Genomic DNA, 14,644 nt, shown 5'->3' on the forward strand with positions numbered 1-14,644 from the left:
TCTGAACTAGCAGGTGTGACGGCTGCAAACTGCCACCAACCTGAAGACAGATCTCAGACCAGGACAGGACAGCAGGAGTTTCCTCCTGGATGTTTTGGAGATGTTTGTGATGAAGCCGGTCGGTTCGTCTTCACGTCTCCGATCAGCTGCTGCTGACGCAAATCAGAAAAACTACCAAAACTCGTTCACGCTAAATTCATCTGTCCCGTAGTTTCTACTTTTCCACCTGGAGGAATGTTTGTTTTATAGAACTGGACGTTGGTGTCTCCGTCGTCGTTGAACGAGGACGCTGAATGTTGGATGTTTTTCGTGAGCGTCCCCGGTGGGAGCTGGTATTTTACCCAAATGACAACATAGCGTGGTTGCCGCGGTTACTGATTATCGATCGGTTCCGTCGATGAGCGGTGATCGGTGCCCCCAGGGGGTCCGACGGAGGACCGCCAACATTCACAACGTCCCTTTAGGTCACGTTCACTTCTGCTTCACGGACATCAGACGTCTTCAGCATCTTTACACAAGTTCAGTAAACGAACTAAAGTAAGTTGGCACACCTCCGGTGACCTCCGACCGACCCCAACCGACCTCAACCGACCCCGACCGACCCCAACCGACCTCAACCGACCCCGACCGACCCCGGGCCTCCGACCGACCCCAACCGACCCCGACCGACCCCAACCGACCTCAACCGACCCCGACCGACCCCGGGCCTCCGACCGACCCCGACCGACCTCGACCGACCCCGGGCCTCCGACCGACCTCGACCGACCCCGACCGACCTCGACCGACCTCGACCGACCCCGACCGACCCCGGGCCTCCAACCGACCCCGACCGACCTCGACCCGGGCCTCCGACCGACCCCGACCGACCCCGGGCCTCCAACCGACCCCGACCGACCCCGGGCCTCCGATTGGTGTCAGAACTATTTGGACTTGTGTAAAACGGGGTTAGCCGTGAATGGACGACGTCATGTTCAGTTCAAACTCCCAAATCTGGAAACACTGATTGACAAGTAGCCTGTCAATCCAGCCAGAACCGGGGGGGTAGCCACGTTTTTAACTCTGAAACATACGGAACGTTTAGTGAGATGTTTGCGGAGGCCGACAGCAGACACGTCGATGTTCTCCGTCTGAAACATCCAAACACACCGACACGCGACATCACAGCTCATCACGCCGACGTTAGGAGGACGAGGCTTCCAGCTGCAGACCTTCATCCTGTCACTCACACACACGTTTTTAAATACGAAGCGAGAGTAACGATGAATCCCGAATCATGTCAGCGATCACAATAAAAATCTGAGCCGTGAGACACTCATGTATGAAGACGGAGGACTGCCAGAAACCCCAAAACTTCTTCATGTAGATATGCAATGCCTTTTTCTTTCTTTCTTTTTTGGTCTTTACAGACAAAAAAATGTAAAGATGAGTTTTTGTTGTTTTTGTTCTGAGTAACTGAACCTTAAAGCTCGTTGAGAATAGAGACCGAACATCTACATAAACACAAACTCAACAACTGCGTTTAAGAACGACATTAAAATGAGAAAGCGAAACGATAACCCTTCGTCAGAGACTGGACCCCTCCACCAACTTCCTTTTCTTTTCCTGGCTGTTCCCATGAGCCCCCCACCCCCGCTCCCCTTACATCACCGTGGTCCCTGAAAACGGTCACCTCCTGCCGTCTCTGAGGACATGAGTGTAACTGTAGTTTCCGTCCCCCCCTCTGAGAGGAGCTCTAGACGTGGGACCATGGCTGCTGTTCCACTCGTTCCTCCCGGTTCCATCAGGTTGTTCCCCCTCATCAGCCGCTCCTCCTCTTTTTCTACCTTTGTGTTTTATTTATGTTTCTCATTCGAGGCAGTTCTACCTTCTATGTCGTTAAAAAAAGGCACCTCTTGAAAGTCGCTGAAGCATGATGATGATGATGATGATGATGATGATGGATGCATTAACTGAAGTTTATTTTGTTTTTTTCTTTTGTTTTTTTGGGATCATTTGCTTGTTTGTTTTCTTACCAAAACGTTAGGGCAAGAACCCAATAGTGGACTTGCATTGCCGTGGTAGTATTTATTTTGAATTAAATTAAAAGAAATACATTTCAGGGTTTCCGCTGTTTTGACTCTTTATTTCAGAAAACGACCTCGTGATGATCTCCAGTGAAGTTGCTGCTGTTTTGTCTTTTGAAGGCAGATTTAAGAACAAAAAGTGAAATCACCGGCTGGTTGTCACGACGCCCGTCTGCTCCGACTGTATCCGGTAACACGGCCGACCAATCAGAGACCAGCGTCGGGAGTTAACCGCGTTGGTCCCGCCCCTGCTTCTCTGTGATTGGACGGCTGGTGAAGGTGACGATCGCAGCGTTAACATATTTTTCCAACTGTCATTGACTGGGAAAAAAAATGTTAAGCGTTCGGCGCAGAATAAACGCTCGTCAAGCTGCTGGTGTTCAACACAAACAATTATCAAAATATTCTGTTCTCAGGAATAAACACCTGTTTGGACCCGGTCGGTATGCAGCGGTGAAAGAGAGTCGCAGGTTCTGCTCATGCTGATTGGTTCAAATGAACCGGAGGTCGACGCCCAGTCGGGAACGACTGCGCGGTTCTCTACGGAGGGCGACCAGACCAACATGGTCACGCAGTGAAACCGGCTTTCACAAACGGTCCTCGGACTAAAAGTTCCTCCTACTCGTGAAATGTGTGATGTTTTCTAAGAATTTCCCCTCAAAGTTAAAAGTAGATCCTCGTAAAGATAAAAACATCTCCAGCCTTCAGAGAGCTGCAGGAGGTGAACTGTCCGGATCAGAGAGGAAGACTTCAAGAGGATGAAGAGTTTCTTAGAGAGAAAATGATACGAAGTCAGAGAAATGTTGTTCAAACTCTGAATGACTTGATGAAAGTGTCCAGATGGTCTGCAGGATGTTTGTGGTCTCATCAGAGACGTCTCTTCTCCCACCAACACAACAACACATGAAAGTGATGAAGATGTTGGAGTGTAGAAATGACTGGAGTCTGGTCAACCTTCATCAGCACTCATCACACACACGCTTTAACACGCAGTTCACTTGATCTCCACCGGAGGTCGCTGTCCGTTCTGTCCCTTTATCACCAAGAGGGAATATTTTGGATCAACCAATCACATCTCTTAAAAGGACGTGTCACCTAGCAACGGGGTGGACCACACCCCCTCCCTGAGATCAGGTTTCTGTCCTTTCCTCCATCACAGCTGATCAGAGAAGTTTCCTGAGAGGTTTTATTTCTTTATTTTAGTTAGTAGCTCTGAGAGGATTCTTCAGTATCTGTCCTGAATGTGAGATGTGGTCTCGCTCCCCCTTCAGTTCCTCAGGTATGTTGTCTCATCGAATTTGATCCTGTTAGATAATGATGGGAAATATTGTGACGTGACTGATGAATATGACAAATTAATAAAAAATTAAAAAAAAACCTCTGCAGGCGTTCCCCTGAATTTAATCAGTTCACTGAATTTAATCAGTTCACTGAATTTAACTCACGAGTTTGAAGAAATTCCCTCAAGACATTTATGAGATCTCGCGGACAAACAAAAACATGTTTTATTAGTTATTACTGATGTACATTTCATCTTTTTACCAATATAACAACTGATATGTGCTTCACATGAGAGTGGAACATTTTCCGAAGCGTCAGCGTGACACCTGAGATTTGACACCTGAAACACACTTTATTGATATTTATGGACAAAACCATTATTTTAATTGAACAGAAGACACTGAAGTTTAATCCGTCTCATCGGCCTTCTCTGTTCCCAGATAAAAATGTGGAAATTCATGAGCGTAATCTAAAGTTTAGTAATGAAATGTTTGAGTGAAGAATAAGAATATACGACTTGAGTTTTTTTCCACCATGCATTAATCAGCTGACGGTGAGAGAAACTACCAGCGTGGCGTTTCTCTCCAGGAGGTCTTTGCATCACTTCATTCACCTCCACCTGGAGAGTTGTTTTAAAAATGTCAGATCTCGAGGTTGCACCTCCTCAGGCTTCTTGCTGCTGATCCGTTTACAGAACAACCATAATCCAAAGATATATACATATGGTTTTAATAACAGATCTGTTGGCCGCTCACTGTTAATTTATCACAACTCGTCTCACCTAAGAATCGAAACACTTTCACTTGTTCCATCCTTTTCCCTGAAAACGTCTTCGTCTGAGCCCCAGCTCCTCTTTCTCCTAAACATCACTGCTCGGGTTTCTCTACGGAAAACTTGAATCCCCATGAATACGACGTATTCACACTGATTCAGACCTTCTTCTATTTTACTTTAAAAAAAAACGTTATTGCATGTCTCGGTGCAAATATAACAATACATGTGGAAATATACATACAGAGTATAAATGTATTAACGGTAATATCTGCTCGGGGTAAATACAATGAAGAAATGACAAAAAATAACAGTGACTTTTTGTTTTTAAACACAAAAAATAAGTGATAAACAAGTTCAGCAGTTCAGACAAAAGTTCACGTATATTACGAGTATTTAGGGCTTTTGGGTCGAGTGTTGGATGGTTTGTATAAATTCTGACATTTCATATATAATATTTTAAATGTGGTTTTCTGCTGGATAAATTTACTTTCGTGAATATGGAATTTGGTCAATATTATCAAAAGATTTATGATGTTGTACTGCTTCTGCTCTGGCTCGCTGACATCATTAAAAAAAAGTAGTTACATGCTTGTACAGTAAAAAAAAAAAAAAAAAAACCTGTTACAATAAATAATAATGGGTTCAGTATTTCCAAAATATGACAGTATAGGGGCAGTTCCAGAACAAATGTGTGGTAGTTTCAATATGAAGTCCACAGAGAGCAAATATTATCAATGTGCTTTCTTCAATTTTGAAGGTCGTGTCGTGATTCAGATGAGCGTGCTGGATCCCCCTCCGCCCCAGCAGGGGGCGCTGCGCACCGCACAGCTGGTTCCGATCCCCCTTTAAACCAGAAGAAGAACCAACAGCCTGCATGGATGAAAGCGCCACCTGAAAGCTGAACACGGTCTGCTTTATGTTCACGTACTTCCCGAGGGAGCCTGCTGTGGATCAGGTAGCTGCGTGTCCGAGTGTCCTCGTGTTCACTGCGCGGCTTTAAGACGTGTGAAGCTAAGCTCGCTCATAGTCTCGTGCGTTAGCGTGCAGCGGTCGGTGCGACAAACATCAACAAACCGGGAATCAACAGGAAATATGTCCGGAAGTAAAAGAAGCGCAAACACGGTCCTTCCACCGGTTTAAAGAGTTTCTTTGTGTTTTTAAGAATAGCACAGACTGGTGAAAGACACGTGATGTCTGTGACTGACATCTGAACATCACAACAAACAAACATCATGTTGTCTCCGTGGAGCAGATCAGCTGTTATTTACACTACTTATCACATTAATGAGGGATCATAAACCCAGATGCTCCATAATACCACCCACTTCTACAAAACTGTCCAATGGAAATACAAGCTGGATGCAATGATTTGAACATCACATGAACTCGTGTTTTATTGCAGATTGACCGAAGACAAAATATCAAATGTTGAAACTCTTCTTTTATTTAATTATCTTCTCATTGTGAATCTGATGCAGCAACACGTCTCTATAAGTTGTTCCAGGATCATGTTCACCACTGAGCTGCATCAACTCTTCTTTTAACAACACTCTGGAAACGTTGGGGAACTGAGGAGACCAGTTTCTGGAGTTTAGAAAGTGAAATGTGGTCCCATTCTTGCCTGATAGAGGATTTCAGCTGCTCAACAGTTCAGGGTCTCCTTTGTTGTATTGTTCATGTCCTGATGCTCCAGATGTTTCCAATGATTGACAGGTCTGGACTGCAGGAGGCCAGTTTATCAGCGGACTCTTCTACTAGAGAACCATGCTGTTGGAATACGTGCAGAATGTGGTTGGACGTTGTTCTGCTGAAATAAACAAGACCTTCCCTGAAAGAGACGTTGTCTGGATGGCAGCATATGTTGCTCCAAAACCTGAATATATCATTCAGCATTAATGCTTCCTTCCAGATGTTCAAGCTACCCATGCCGTGTGCACTAATGCATCCCTGTACCATCACAGATGCTGGCTTTAGAACTGAGCTGGATGGTCCCTCTCCCTAACCTCTTTAAAGATCACCCCCATCCAATACTGGTTTTCACAAGTGTTCCTGAGCCCATGCAGTGATTTCCACTCCAGAACAGTGTGTTTTTAATGCAGTGCTGCCTGAGGGCCCGAAGATCACCACCATCCAATATTGGTTTCCAGCCTTGTCCCTTGTGTTCAGAGATTTCTCCAGATTCTCTGAATCTTTTAATGATATTATGAACCGTAGACGATGAAATCCACTAATTCTTTGTAGTTTTACGTTGAGGAACATTATTCTTAGATTGTTGAACTATTTTCCAACACAGTCTTTCAGAGTGGTGAACCTCTCCCCATCTTCACTGCTGAGAGACTCATGGGACCACAAAATTCACTTTCAAAACTCCAGAAACTGGTCTCCTCAGTTCCCCAACGTTTCCAGAGTGTTGTTAAAAGAAGAGTTGATGCAGCTCAGTGGTGAACATGATCCTGGAACAACTTATAGAGACGTGCTGCTGCATCAGATTCAAAATGAGAAGATATTTTTAATAAAACAATCAAATGTCTCAGTTTCAACATGAATACGTTGTCTTTGGTTTATTTGAAATTAAATATGGGTTTATGTGATTTGCAAATCATTGCCTTCTGTTTTTATGTACATTTCATATGGAGTTGAAGCAGACACATTTTACAATTTAGTAAAAAAGCGTATTTACAGCATTGTTGACTAATAAACAATTTAAAGGAGACAAACTGTTTTCAATGCTCGTATACGAGAAGCTAGAAGCTGAGGTGGTGTGTCCCGGTGTCCCGGTGTGTCCTGCTGCAGCTGCCGTCATGCTGCTGCTGAAGGACAAAGATAAACCCATCATCAGGAAGCTGCTGTCGGCCGGCTGCTGCGCCCGCTGTGTGCTCCGATTCTGCTGCGTCAGCGTTCAAGCTGCTTACCGACAACCACAACAGGTAGGATTCACAGACACTCACAACCTCTGGCATGACGAATGCTTATCTTTCTGTTTCTTTTATTTTTGTTTATTGGTTTTTTTTGTGAGCTTCTCTGGAAAACATACAAATAAATAGTTCATAATAAATAGAAGGAGAATTCATGTTTGATTCATCATCTTACTTCTTACACAGAAAACACTGAAGGAACTTCAGGCTTTCATTGTGGACACAGAAGACAACAAATGTCCAGACTCAGCAGCTGGAGACCCCAAAGACGAAAACAACAAGTCCCATGATGCATCAGTATCAGAAGCATCTGAAGAGCCACCCAGCAAAAGAGTCAAACTGGAGCCGGAGGACGAGGACCAGCCGGTGTGCGTGGTGTGTTTGGGAGTCCTGGAGGAACTGTGTGGCCCGGTCCAGGCCGTGAAGGTGTGTGTGTGTCTTTGTGTGTCTGTGTGTGTGTCTGTGTGTGTGTGTGTGTGTGTGTGTGTGTGTGTGTGTGTGTGTGTGTGTGTGTGTGTGTGTGTGTGTGTGTGTGTGTGTGTGTGTGTGTGTGTGTGTGTGTGTGTGTGTGTGTGTGTGTGTGTGTGTGTGTGTGTGTGTGTGTGTGTGTGTGTGTTTGTGTCTCTTGTGTGTGTGTGTGTGTGTGTGTGTGTGTGTGTGTGTGTGTGTGTGTGTGTGTGTGTGTGTGTGTGTGTGTGTGTCAGCTCGATGTTGAGATGTGTTGTTTGTGTGTTCTCAGATCTCCGAGGATGTGAAAGCAGAAATGTTTGAGTTTGACTCGCTGGTTCTGTCCGTGTCTCTTCCTGCTCAGCTGTGCGTCCGGGAGGTTCGTCTGTCATCAACTCTGATTTAAATATTCATCAGAATAAACAGAAAAGCAGCAGTCTTCACATTTTAGAAGATTTACCTGAACAGCTGATTATATCATCACTATGAACACTATAAAAATCATTTTATGGTTTTCATGATGAAAATCTGTTTAACTTTTAACCTGTTGTGGATATTTTTGAGGTGTGGGCTGTTGATTGGTTCTGGTTCTGGTTCTGGTTCTGGTTCTGGTTAATTGTGACGGATTTCTCATTTTTTACATTCAACTGATCACCTGATTGAGGAAATTAATCCGCAGATGACTCCATAATGACAATAATCATTCGTTCAAGTTTTATATAAATAACTATCTCCGTCTCTGAACTATGTTACTAAAATGTAGCTTAAACTTTTATACGAGTAATAATCATAGAATAATATTTGTGCTTTTTGCATTAATTTATTTTACTGTCGATACTTACGTCCATTTTAAAGACAAATTTACCTGACAAACCTTTTCGTTGCAGTTTTGTATCAAAGTGTTGTTCGTATTTTTTCCTCTTTCCTTCCTCCCGACTGTTTGTGAATACTTGTTGTTGACGTCCTGCAGCACTCCTGTTGGCTCCACGTGAAGAAGGAAGTGAGGTACAAGAATCGTCTTCGTCCTTCCTGTTGAACGCCGCTGCAGACGCAACGCCTCGTTTTTATGTCTCTGGTTTTATTTTCCTGTCTCAGAGAGAAGGGCTTGGTGCTGGATAAGGACGACGTCGTCCAGGTGAAGGAGGCCTTTAAGTGGGTCATGCAGGGCCTGCTGGCCAAGGAGCTGGGGGGCGTTGCCGTGGTAACCAAGGTAGGAAGCATCCAACCGGAAATCTGACAAATCCAGTTCATTTAGAGAAGAATTTACTATTTTATTGAAACTTTTTGTTAATAGATGGAAAATTGATGAAGAGCCCATTTATTTCTTTTTGAGACAATTAAAACAAGTAAGATTACATCGACTTTGTGGCGTTTTTATTAATTTTTTTCAGAGTGTGTTCGAGGTCGGCGTGGAGTTCACCCACTCAGAGACGGACACCGACTGCCACTTCCTGTGAGTCCTGTTCAAGGCCGGAAAAATCACACACATTTCACACTAAAGAAGAACATCAAGTCACTTCAATTTAAATGAGCCAAAGTCACGACTCTGCTTCAGAGGCCTTTAATTATATAAATTAATATTAATATTACAGCCGAGGATGTTTTAACATCATTATTGGCACTGAACATCCTCCAGTGTAAAATTATACAACATCATACAACAAGTTACAACTAAATAAAACATGTAATCTAAATGTGTTCATGTTGTGGAGCAACTCACTCAAAATATAAAACGTTTTGTTAGTGCAATCGCCGTTTCCATGGCAACACATGGGTTACGACTAAGAACTGGAAAACAATCAGCCGCGTCAGTAGACTCTTATGTAACGTATGTAATGTTTACTATACTTTACTGTTTATGGTACGGGTGCTCAGAGCGACCAAAAAGGACCAAAAGAGACCCGACTTCATCAAATGGGTCATTTAATAGATCTATAACACGTAGAAACTACATATTATGTACCGAATGACTTAATCAAAGTCCCTGCTGTTTAAATGCTGCTCTGCTTCCTGTTTCCTGTCCGTCCTCCAGAGCAGCCACATGTCCCGACTGCTTCAAACCCACCAAGAACAAACAGGTGAGGACGTTCAGACTTTTACTTTTCAAAGTAAACACAAGGATCAGGATGAGTTCACCGCAGAGAAATTTATGTTTTGTGGCATTTGTTCTAAAGAAAAGTGTCTGAACCGGTTTGTGTTAAAGTCGTCAGTCGACTCAGAGACGTTGGTGATTCATCCGTTAAAAATCTCACATTAAAAACAACATTTTATGTGATCATGTTAATTTAACAGGTAAACATTGTTCTACAAAGAAAATCTATGCAACAGAAAATATAAACAGCTTCTTGTTTTTCAGCCTGAAACAAATAAATATAAATAAAGTGATGTGTTTGTTTTTATCTTGTATATTGATTTGAGGGCTGCTGTCATAATCAGTGGGATGTGTGTCATAAAATCATGTTGAGTTACAGAAAACAGTCTGATTAAATGAAAAGTTTAAATTGATTTGGAATTGTCCTTATTGGCTTTAATACTGATATTTAAATTCACTCACAATTTATTAGTGAATAAAAGACACAATGTAGGTTTTCCAAAGATTTTTTTTTTGGGGGGGGGGCCTGAGGGATGGAGGTGAGGTCATGGCGTACTGAACCTGTCTCCTCCCTGCAGTCCGTCTTCACCCGCATGGCCGTCGTCAAAGCTCTGGAGAAGATCTCTGATGCTACGTTTTTGAAGTGAGCAACTTTAAATGGAACTTCTTGATATTTTCTGCTTTCTGAAATTATATATTTATATATATTTTTCTTCTCTAAGACACTACGCGTGTCCTCCAGCGCAGACGACCAGCGGCTGCAGCCGTCAGGACGTCCAGTGTCTCCACGTGTCCGTCTTCGTAGCAGGTGATGTGGGACACGGAGAACGTCGTTCAACACTTTGTTGTCTAAAAACAAAACGAGCCGACAACATTTTCCTTCCTGGTGTTTAGGGAGATACAACAAGTTCTGCCGCAGCCTGCCGCAGACGCCCTGGGTCATCGATGGGGAGAGACGGATGGAGTCCTCGGTGGAGGAGTTGATCGCAGCTCCCATCCTGACGACCTTCAGAGCCGACGGTGAGTCCACAGCTGAAGTCACGTCCTCAGCAGGTGTAATGTCAGAACCACAGACTGTTTCTAAAAGTGTTCGTAGCTTCAGGTCTGTAAAATGGTTCTGATCCAGAAGTGTCTTCAGCTGCAATACCAGCGAGTGCCACTAGAGGTCGGCTCCAAAAAGCCTCCGGCTCCATAGACTCCCATTCAACTTCTCTCATCAAATCCAAAGTGAATAAAATGTGTCCATCAGTTATCTCGGTGTTGTTAGCTAAAGTCACTCCTTCTTCTTAGTTTTCTGGAGGTCCATCTGAAAATAATCCCTCATTCATTAGAAAAGAAGATTCAAGAAGACCTGTTTTTGGGGGCGTGTCTGTTTGATTGACAGGCCTGTGGTGCAGTCAGGTTACAGCTATCGGTGGGCGGGACGTAGTATCGTCAGGTTTCCGATCAGATCGGTCAGATCCACCGCTGGCTCCTCCCCCAGCTCATCCAAATATGGTCACTTCCTGCTCCGAATCGGGTTGTCCGTCCGTCCGTCCCGTTCTCATGAACACGATATCTGAAGAACGCCTGAAGTGAATTTGGTCAAACTTTGCCAAAACATTCACTTTATACCAAGGATGAACTAATTTGATTTTAGGGGGCAAAGGTCATAGGTCAACGTCACTGTTACCCCAATATCTATATGGGTTTGGACAGATCGATAGAAACCGCGAGGCTGTGATTGTAATTTCAGATTTAAATGAGCACCTTTGCTGTCGCTCCAGTTATTTTTAGGTTTTGAAATGACGACGTGAGTAGTTTAGTTTTTGAGCTGAAAAACTGTGACATGAAAAACACAACAGTCAAATGATAATCGCTTTGTTTGGCGTTGCAGGATTTAATTTCTCCTCGTCCGGCAGAGAGGACGTCGACGTCCGAACTCTCGGGACCGGTGAGAGTTTTTAAAGCTGATGTTGTCCCCTCGGGTGTGAAAGCGAAGTCTTGACTCGTGCTTTTGGTTTCATCCGGCAGGACGTCCGTTCGCGATGGAGCTGCTGAATCCTCACAGATCCAGATTCAGCAAAGAGGAGATGAAGCAGCTCCAAGAGGTGTCTGGTCCTCCGGGACACGTCATTCACATGTTCTTTAGGACGGTGACATTATCGTAGTTATTAGAGCTGCAGCTCATCTGCAGATGAAGAAAAGCTTTTCCCATTTATTTGTGGTGCTTTTCATTTCAGTATGTTTGTGCTTCAGTCTTTATTTCCTCATTAAGTGTGTTCTCGTGTTCTCCAGCTACTCACCGTGCTTTGGTTTTGTTCGTAGACCATCAACACGTCTTCGGACAAAATCAGAGTGCGAGACCTGCAGATTGTCACCAGGTCAGACCAGAAATTACACGAAACCAAAACTGCACCTTCACAATTCAATCTTCAGCAGCGAATTAATATCGAAGCTGATGAAGCGGTGAACGTCTTCTGTTGGTCGGTTCTGAACTGCAGAGAAGCAATGAGTCGGATGAAGGAGGGCGAAGAGGACAAGACCAAGTCGTACACGGCGCTCGTCTGGACCCACAAATCTATCCAGAGAGAAGACATCGCTTTCATTGATGACGTCAAGGTCGCTGCAACACCAGCACCAGCACCAACACCGGCACCAGCACCAGCACCAACACCAGCACCAGCACCAGTACCAACACCAGCACCAGCACCAACACCAACACCATCACCAGCACCAGCACCAACACCAGCACCAGCACCATCACCAACACCAGCACCAACACCATCACCATCACCATCATCAACACCCTCACCATCACCATCATCAACACCCTCACCAGCACCATCACCAGCACCAACACCAGCACCATCACCAACACCAGCACCAGCACCATCACCAGCACCATCACCAACACCAGCACCAACACCATCACCATCACCATCATCAACACCCTCACCATCACCATCATCAACACCCTCACCAGCACCAACACCAGCACCATCACCATCACCAACACCAGCACCAACACCACTACCAACACCATCACCAACACCATCACAACACAACACCAGCACCAACACTACTACCATCACCAACACCAGCACCAGCACCATCGCCATCACCAGCACCATCACCATCATCAACACCCTCACCAGCACCATCACCAACACCAGCACCAACACCAAGATTTTTTTGTGCCTCCAATTTGCACACTGAATTTTATTTTAATTTTCATAATTCATTTAATCAACAGAGGAATGTTCATTTTCATCTCTTCTATTTGGACATTTGTCAAAAAGGAGACCTAAAATTAGAATTAAATGGCAATAAATTTTATACGCACAGACTAATGAAGTAGACATTCACCAATCAAACATTTTCACTACATGATTATTAGTAATAGTGACTTTTAAACGGGCAGAAAGAAAGGCAGCTCGTTTTCTAATGTGTTTGCTTTCTGAATGTAAAATCTTCGTTACGTGTTTAACTGATTTTTTCCTCTGAAAACAATCCTGTGAACGGTGATTGAGTTTAGAGAGTGGCGGTCTGACGCCTGTCTGTCTGACCCGTCTGTCTGACCCCTGTCTGTCTGACCCGTCTGTCTGTCTGACGCCTGTCTGTCTGACCCGTCTGTCTGACCCGTCTGTCTGTCTGACGTCTGTCTGTCTGACGCCTGTCTGTCTGACCCGTCTGTCTGACCCGTCTGTCTGTCTGACCCGTCTGTCTGTCTGACGCCTGTCTGTCTGACCCGTCTGTCTGTCTGACGCCTGTCTGTCTGACGCCTCTCTGTCTGATCAGGACCTGACCCTGGACCAGAAGACCCCTCTGAGGGTGCTGCACCGCCGGGCTCTGGCCGTGCGACAGCGAGTCATCCACAGCATGAACGCCCGCTTCCTGGACCCACATCACTTCTACCTGAGTCTGAAGACGCAGGCTGGCACGTATCCACTCTGTAGATCTACAACCCATGAAACCTAACCTACCTACCTAACCTAACCTACCTACCTAACCTACCTACCTACGTACCTAACCTACATTCCTACCTACCCAACCTAACCTACCTAACCACCTACCTACCTAACCTACCTACCTAACCTACCTACCTACCTAACCTAACCTAACCTACCTACCTACCTAACCTAACCTACCTTACCTTACCTAACCTACCTACCTAACCTAACCTACCTACCTAACCTACCTACCTAACCTAACCTACCTAACCTAACCTACCTACCTAACCTAACCTACCTACCCTAACCTAACCTACCTAACCTAACCTACCTTACCTACCTAACCTAACCTACCTTACCTAACCTAACCTAACCTACCTAACCTAACCTACCTACCTAACCTACCTAACCTACCTAACCTACCTACCTAACCTAACCTACCTAACCTAACCTACCTAACCTACCTACCTAACCTAACCTACCTAACCTAACCTACCTACCTAACCTAAACACCTTGTTAACACAGGATTATCAGACAACAGACTGGTTTTGCTGCATGTTTTTACAACACTCTGAAAATGGAGTGAAAACAGGTTAAAGTCATTTTAAGTGAAATGCTGTTGAAGTCTGAGAGATCATGAAATAAGTTCCTTATTGCTGAGCCAACAGTTACATCAAAGAGTTCGTACACGGAGACTTTGGCCGCACGAAACCGAACCTGTGTCAGCTGCTGCAGACGGACACGGACATCCTGGAGCTGGACGTGGAGGTGGGAGACCACGGGTGAACGAAGGTCCTTCACCTCCTCGGGTGGTCTTAACTCTCGCCTCTGTTTCAGTCGGTGGAGCTGGACTGGCCTCCCTCCATCCCGGAGGGCCCGTCGCCCTGAGGAGCCTCGGCTTCAACCCGACCGGACGGAAAGACTCGTGGAGGAGGTGAAGGTGAACTGCTGGAAGGATCCCCGACTGATGAAGACAAACATATCCAGATGTTACATATCTACCATGACACTTCCTTCTGTTGTGACAGGTTAGCGATGAAAGGAGCACCTTTCTTTTTTAGTTTTGGGCAGATGGGTGAAAAACGGAAAGATCATTTTTCTATTCTTAGACCTTTATCTCCGGCCGGAATAAAAAATAA

At 44.8% G+C, this 14,644-nt stretch overlaps 1 protein-coding gene and 1 long non-coding RNA gene across 3 annotated transcripts; one reads left to right on the top strand and one right to left on the bottom strand.

Annotated features, from left to right (window-relative positions):
* Window positions 1-355: 355 nt before the first annotated feature.
* On the bottom strand, window positions 356-900 carry LOC138635977 (uncharacterized). Its single transcript, XR_011312199.1, has 3 exons — window positions 868-900; window positions 623-834; window positions 356-582 (listed from the first exon to the last, which is right to left on the bottom strand). It is a non-coding gene; the product is annotated as an uncharacterized lncRNA (long non-coding RNA).
* Window positions 901-4,959: 4,059 nt separating this feature from the next.
* pus10 (pseudouridine synthase 10) lies at window positions 4,960-14,470 on the top strand. Of its 2 annotated transcripts, XM_069723708.1 has the most exons (18): window positions 4,962-5,073; window positions 6,860-7,045; window positions 7,220-7,459; window positions 7,773-7,859; window positions 8,451-8,485; window positions 8,576-8,690; window positions 8,872-8,933; window positions 9,513-9,558; window positions 10,151-10,215; window positions 10,295-10,380; window positions 10,467-10,592; window positions 11,449-11,505; window positions 11,586-11,662; window positions 11,880-11,935; window positions 12,056-12,173; window positions 13,353-13,495; window positions 14,174-14,273; window positions 14,343-14,470. In XM_069723708.1, exons 1-18 carry the CDS (start codon window positions 5,035-5,037, stop codon window positions 14,391-14,393), a joined length of 1,689 nt encoding a protein of 562 aa, XP_069579809.1. In that variant the 5' UTR covers window positions 4,962-5,034; the 3' UTR covers window positions 14,394-14,470. The 2 variants fall into 2 exon arrangements, with proteins under 2 accessions (XP_069579810.1, XP_069579809.1); XM_069723709.1 differs by lacking the exons at window positions 14,174-14,273; window positions 14,343-14,470 and adding an exon at window positions 13,726-13,842 and having other exon boundaries at window positions 4,960-5,073; window positions 13,353-13,551.
* The last annotated feature ends 174 nt before the right edge of the window (window positions 14,471-14,644 follow it).

Source organism: Brachyistius frenatus, unplaced genomic scaffold, assembly GCF_029030835.1.
Source record: "Brachyistius frenatus isolate BFR_SWC_R1_liver_20210118 unplaced genomic scaffold, ASM2903083v1 Contig_342, whole genome shotgun sequence".
Taxonomy (NCBI): domain Eukaryota; kingdom Metazoa; phylum Chordata; class Actinopteri; family Embiotocidae; genus Brachyistius; species Brachyistius frenatus.

Bases quoted from the DNA above. Each gene is read 5' to 3' on its own strand.
- pus10 (XM_069723708.1), top strand. From the start codon at position 5,035: ATGTTCACGTACTTCCCGAGGGAGCCTGCTGTGGATCAG. The intron at 7,460-7,772 runs GTGTGTGTGTGT...GTGTGTTCTCAG, and splicing joins GCCCGGTCCAGGCCGTGAAG to ATCTCCGAGGATGTGAAAGC. The intron at 10,381-10,466 runs GTGATGTGGGAC...CCTGGTGTTTAG, and splicing joins CGTGTCCGTCTTCGTAGCAG to GGAGATACAACAAGTTCTGC.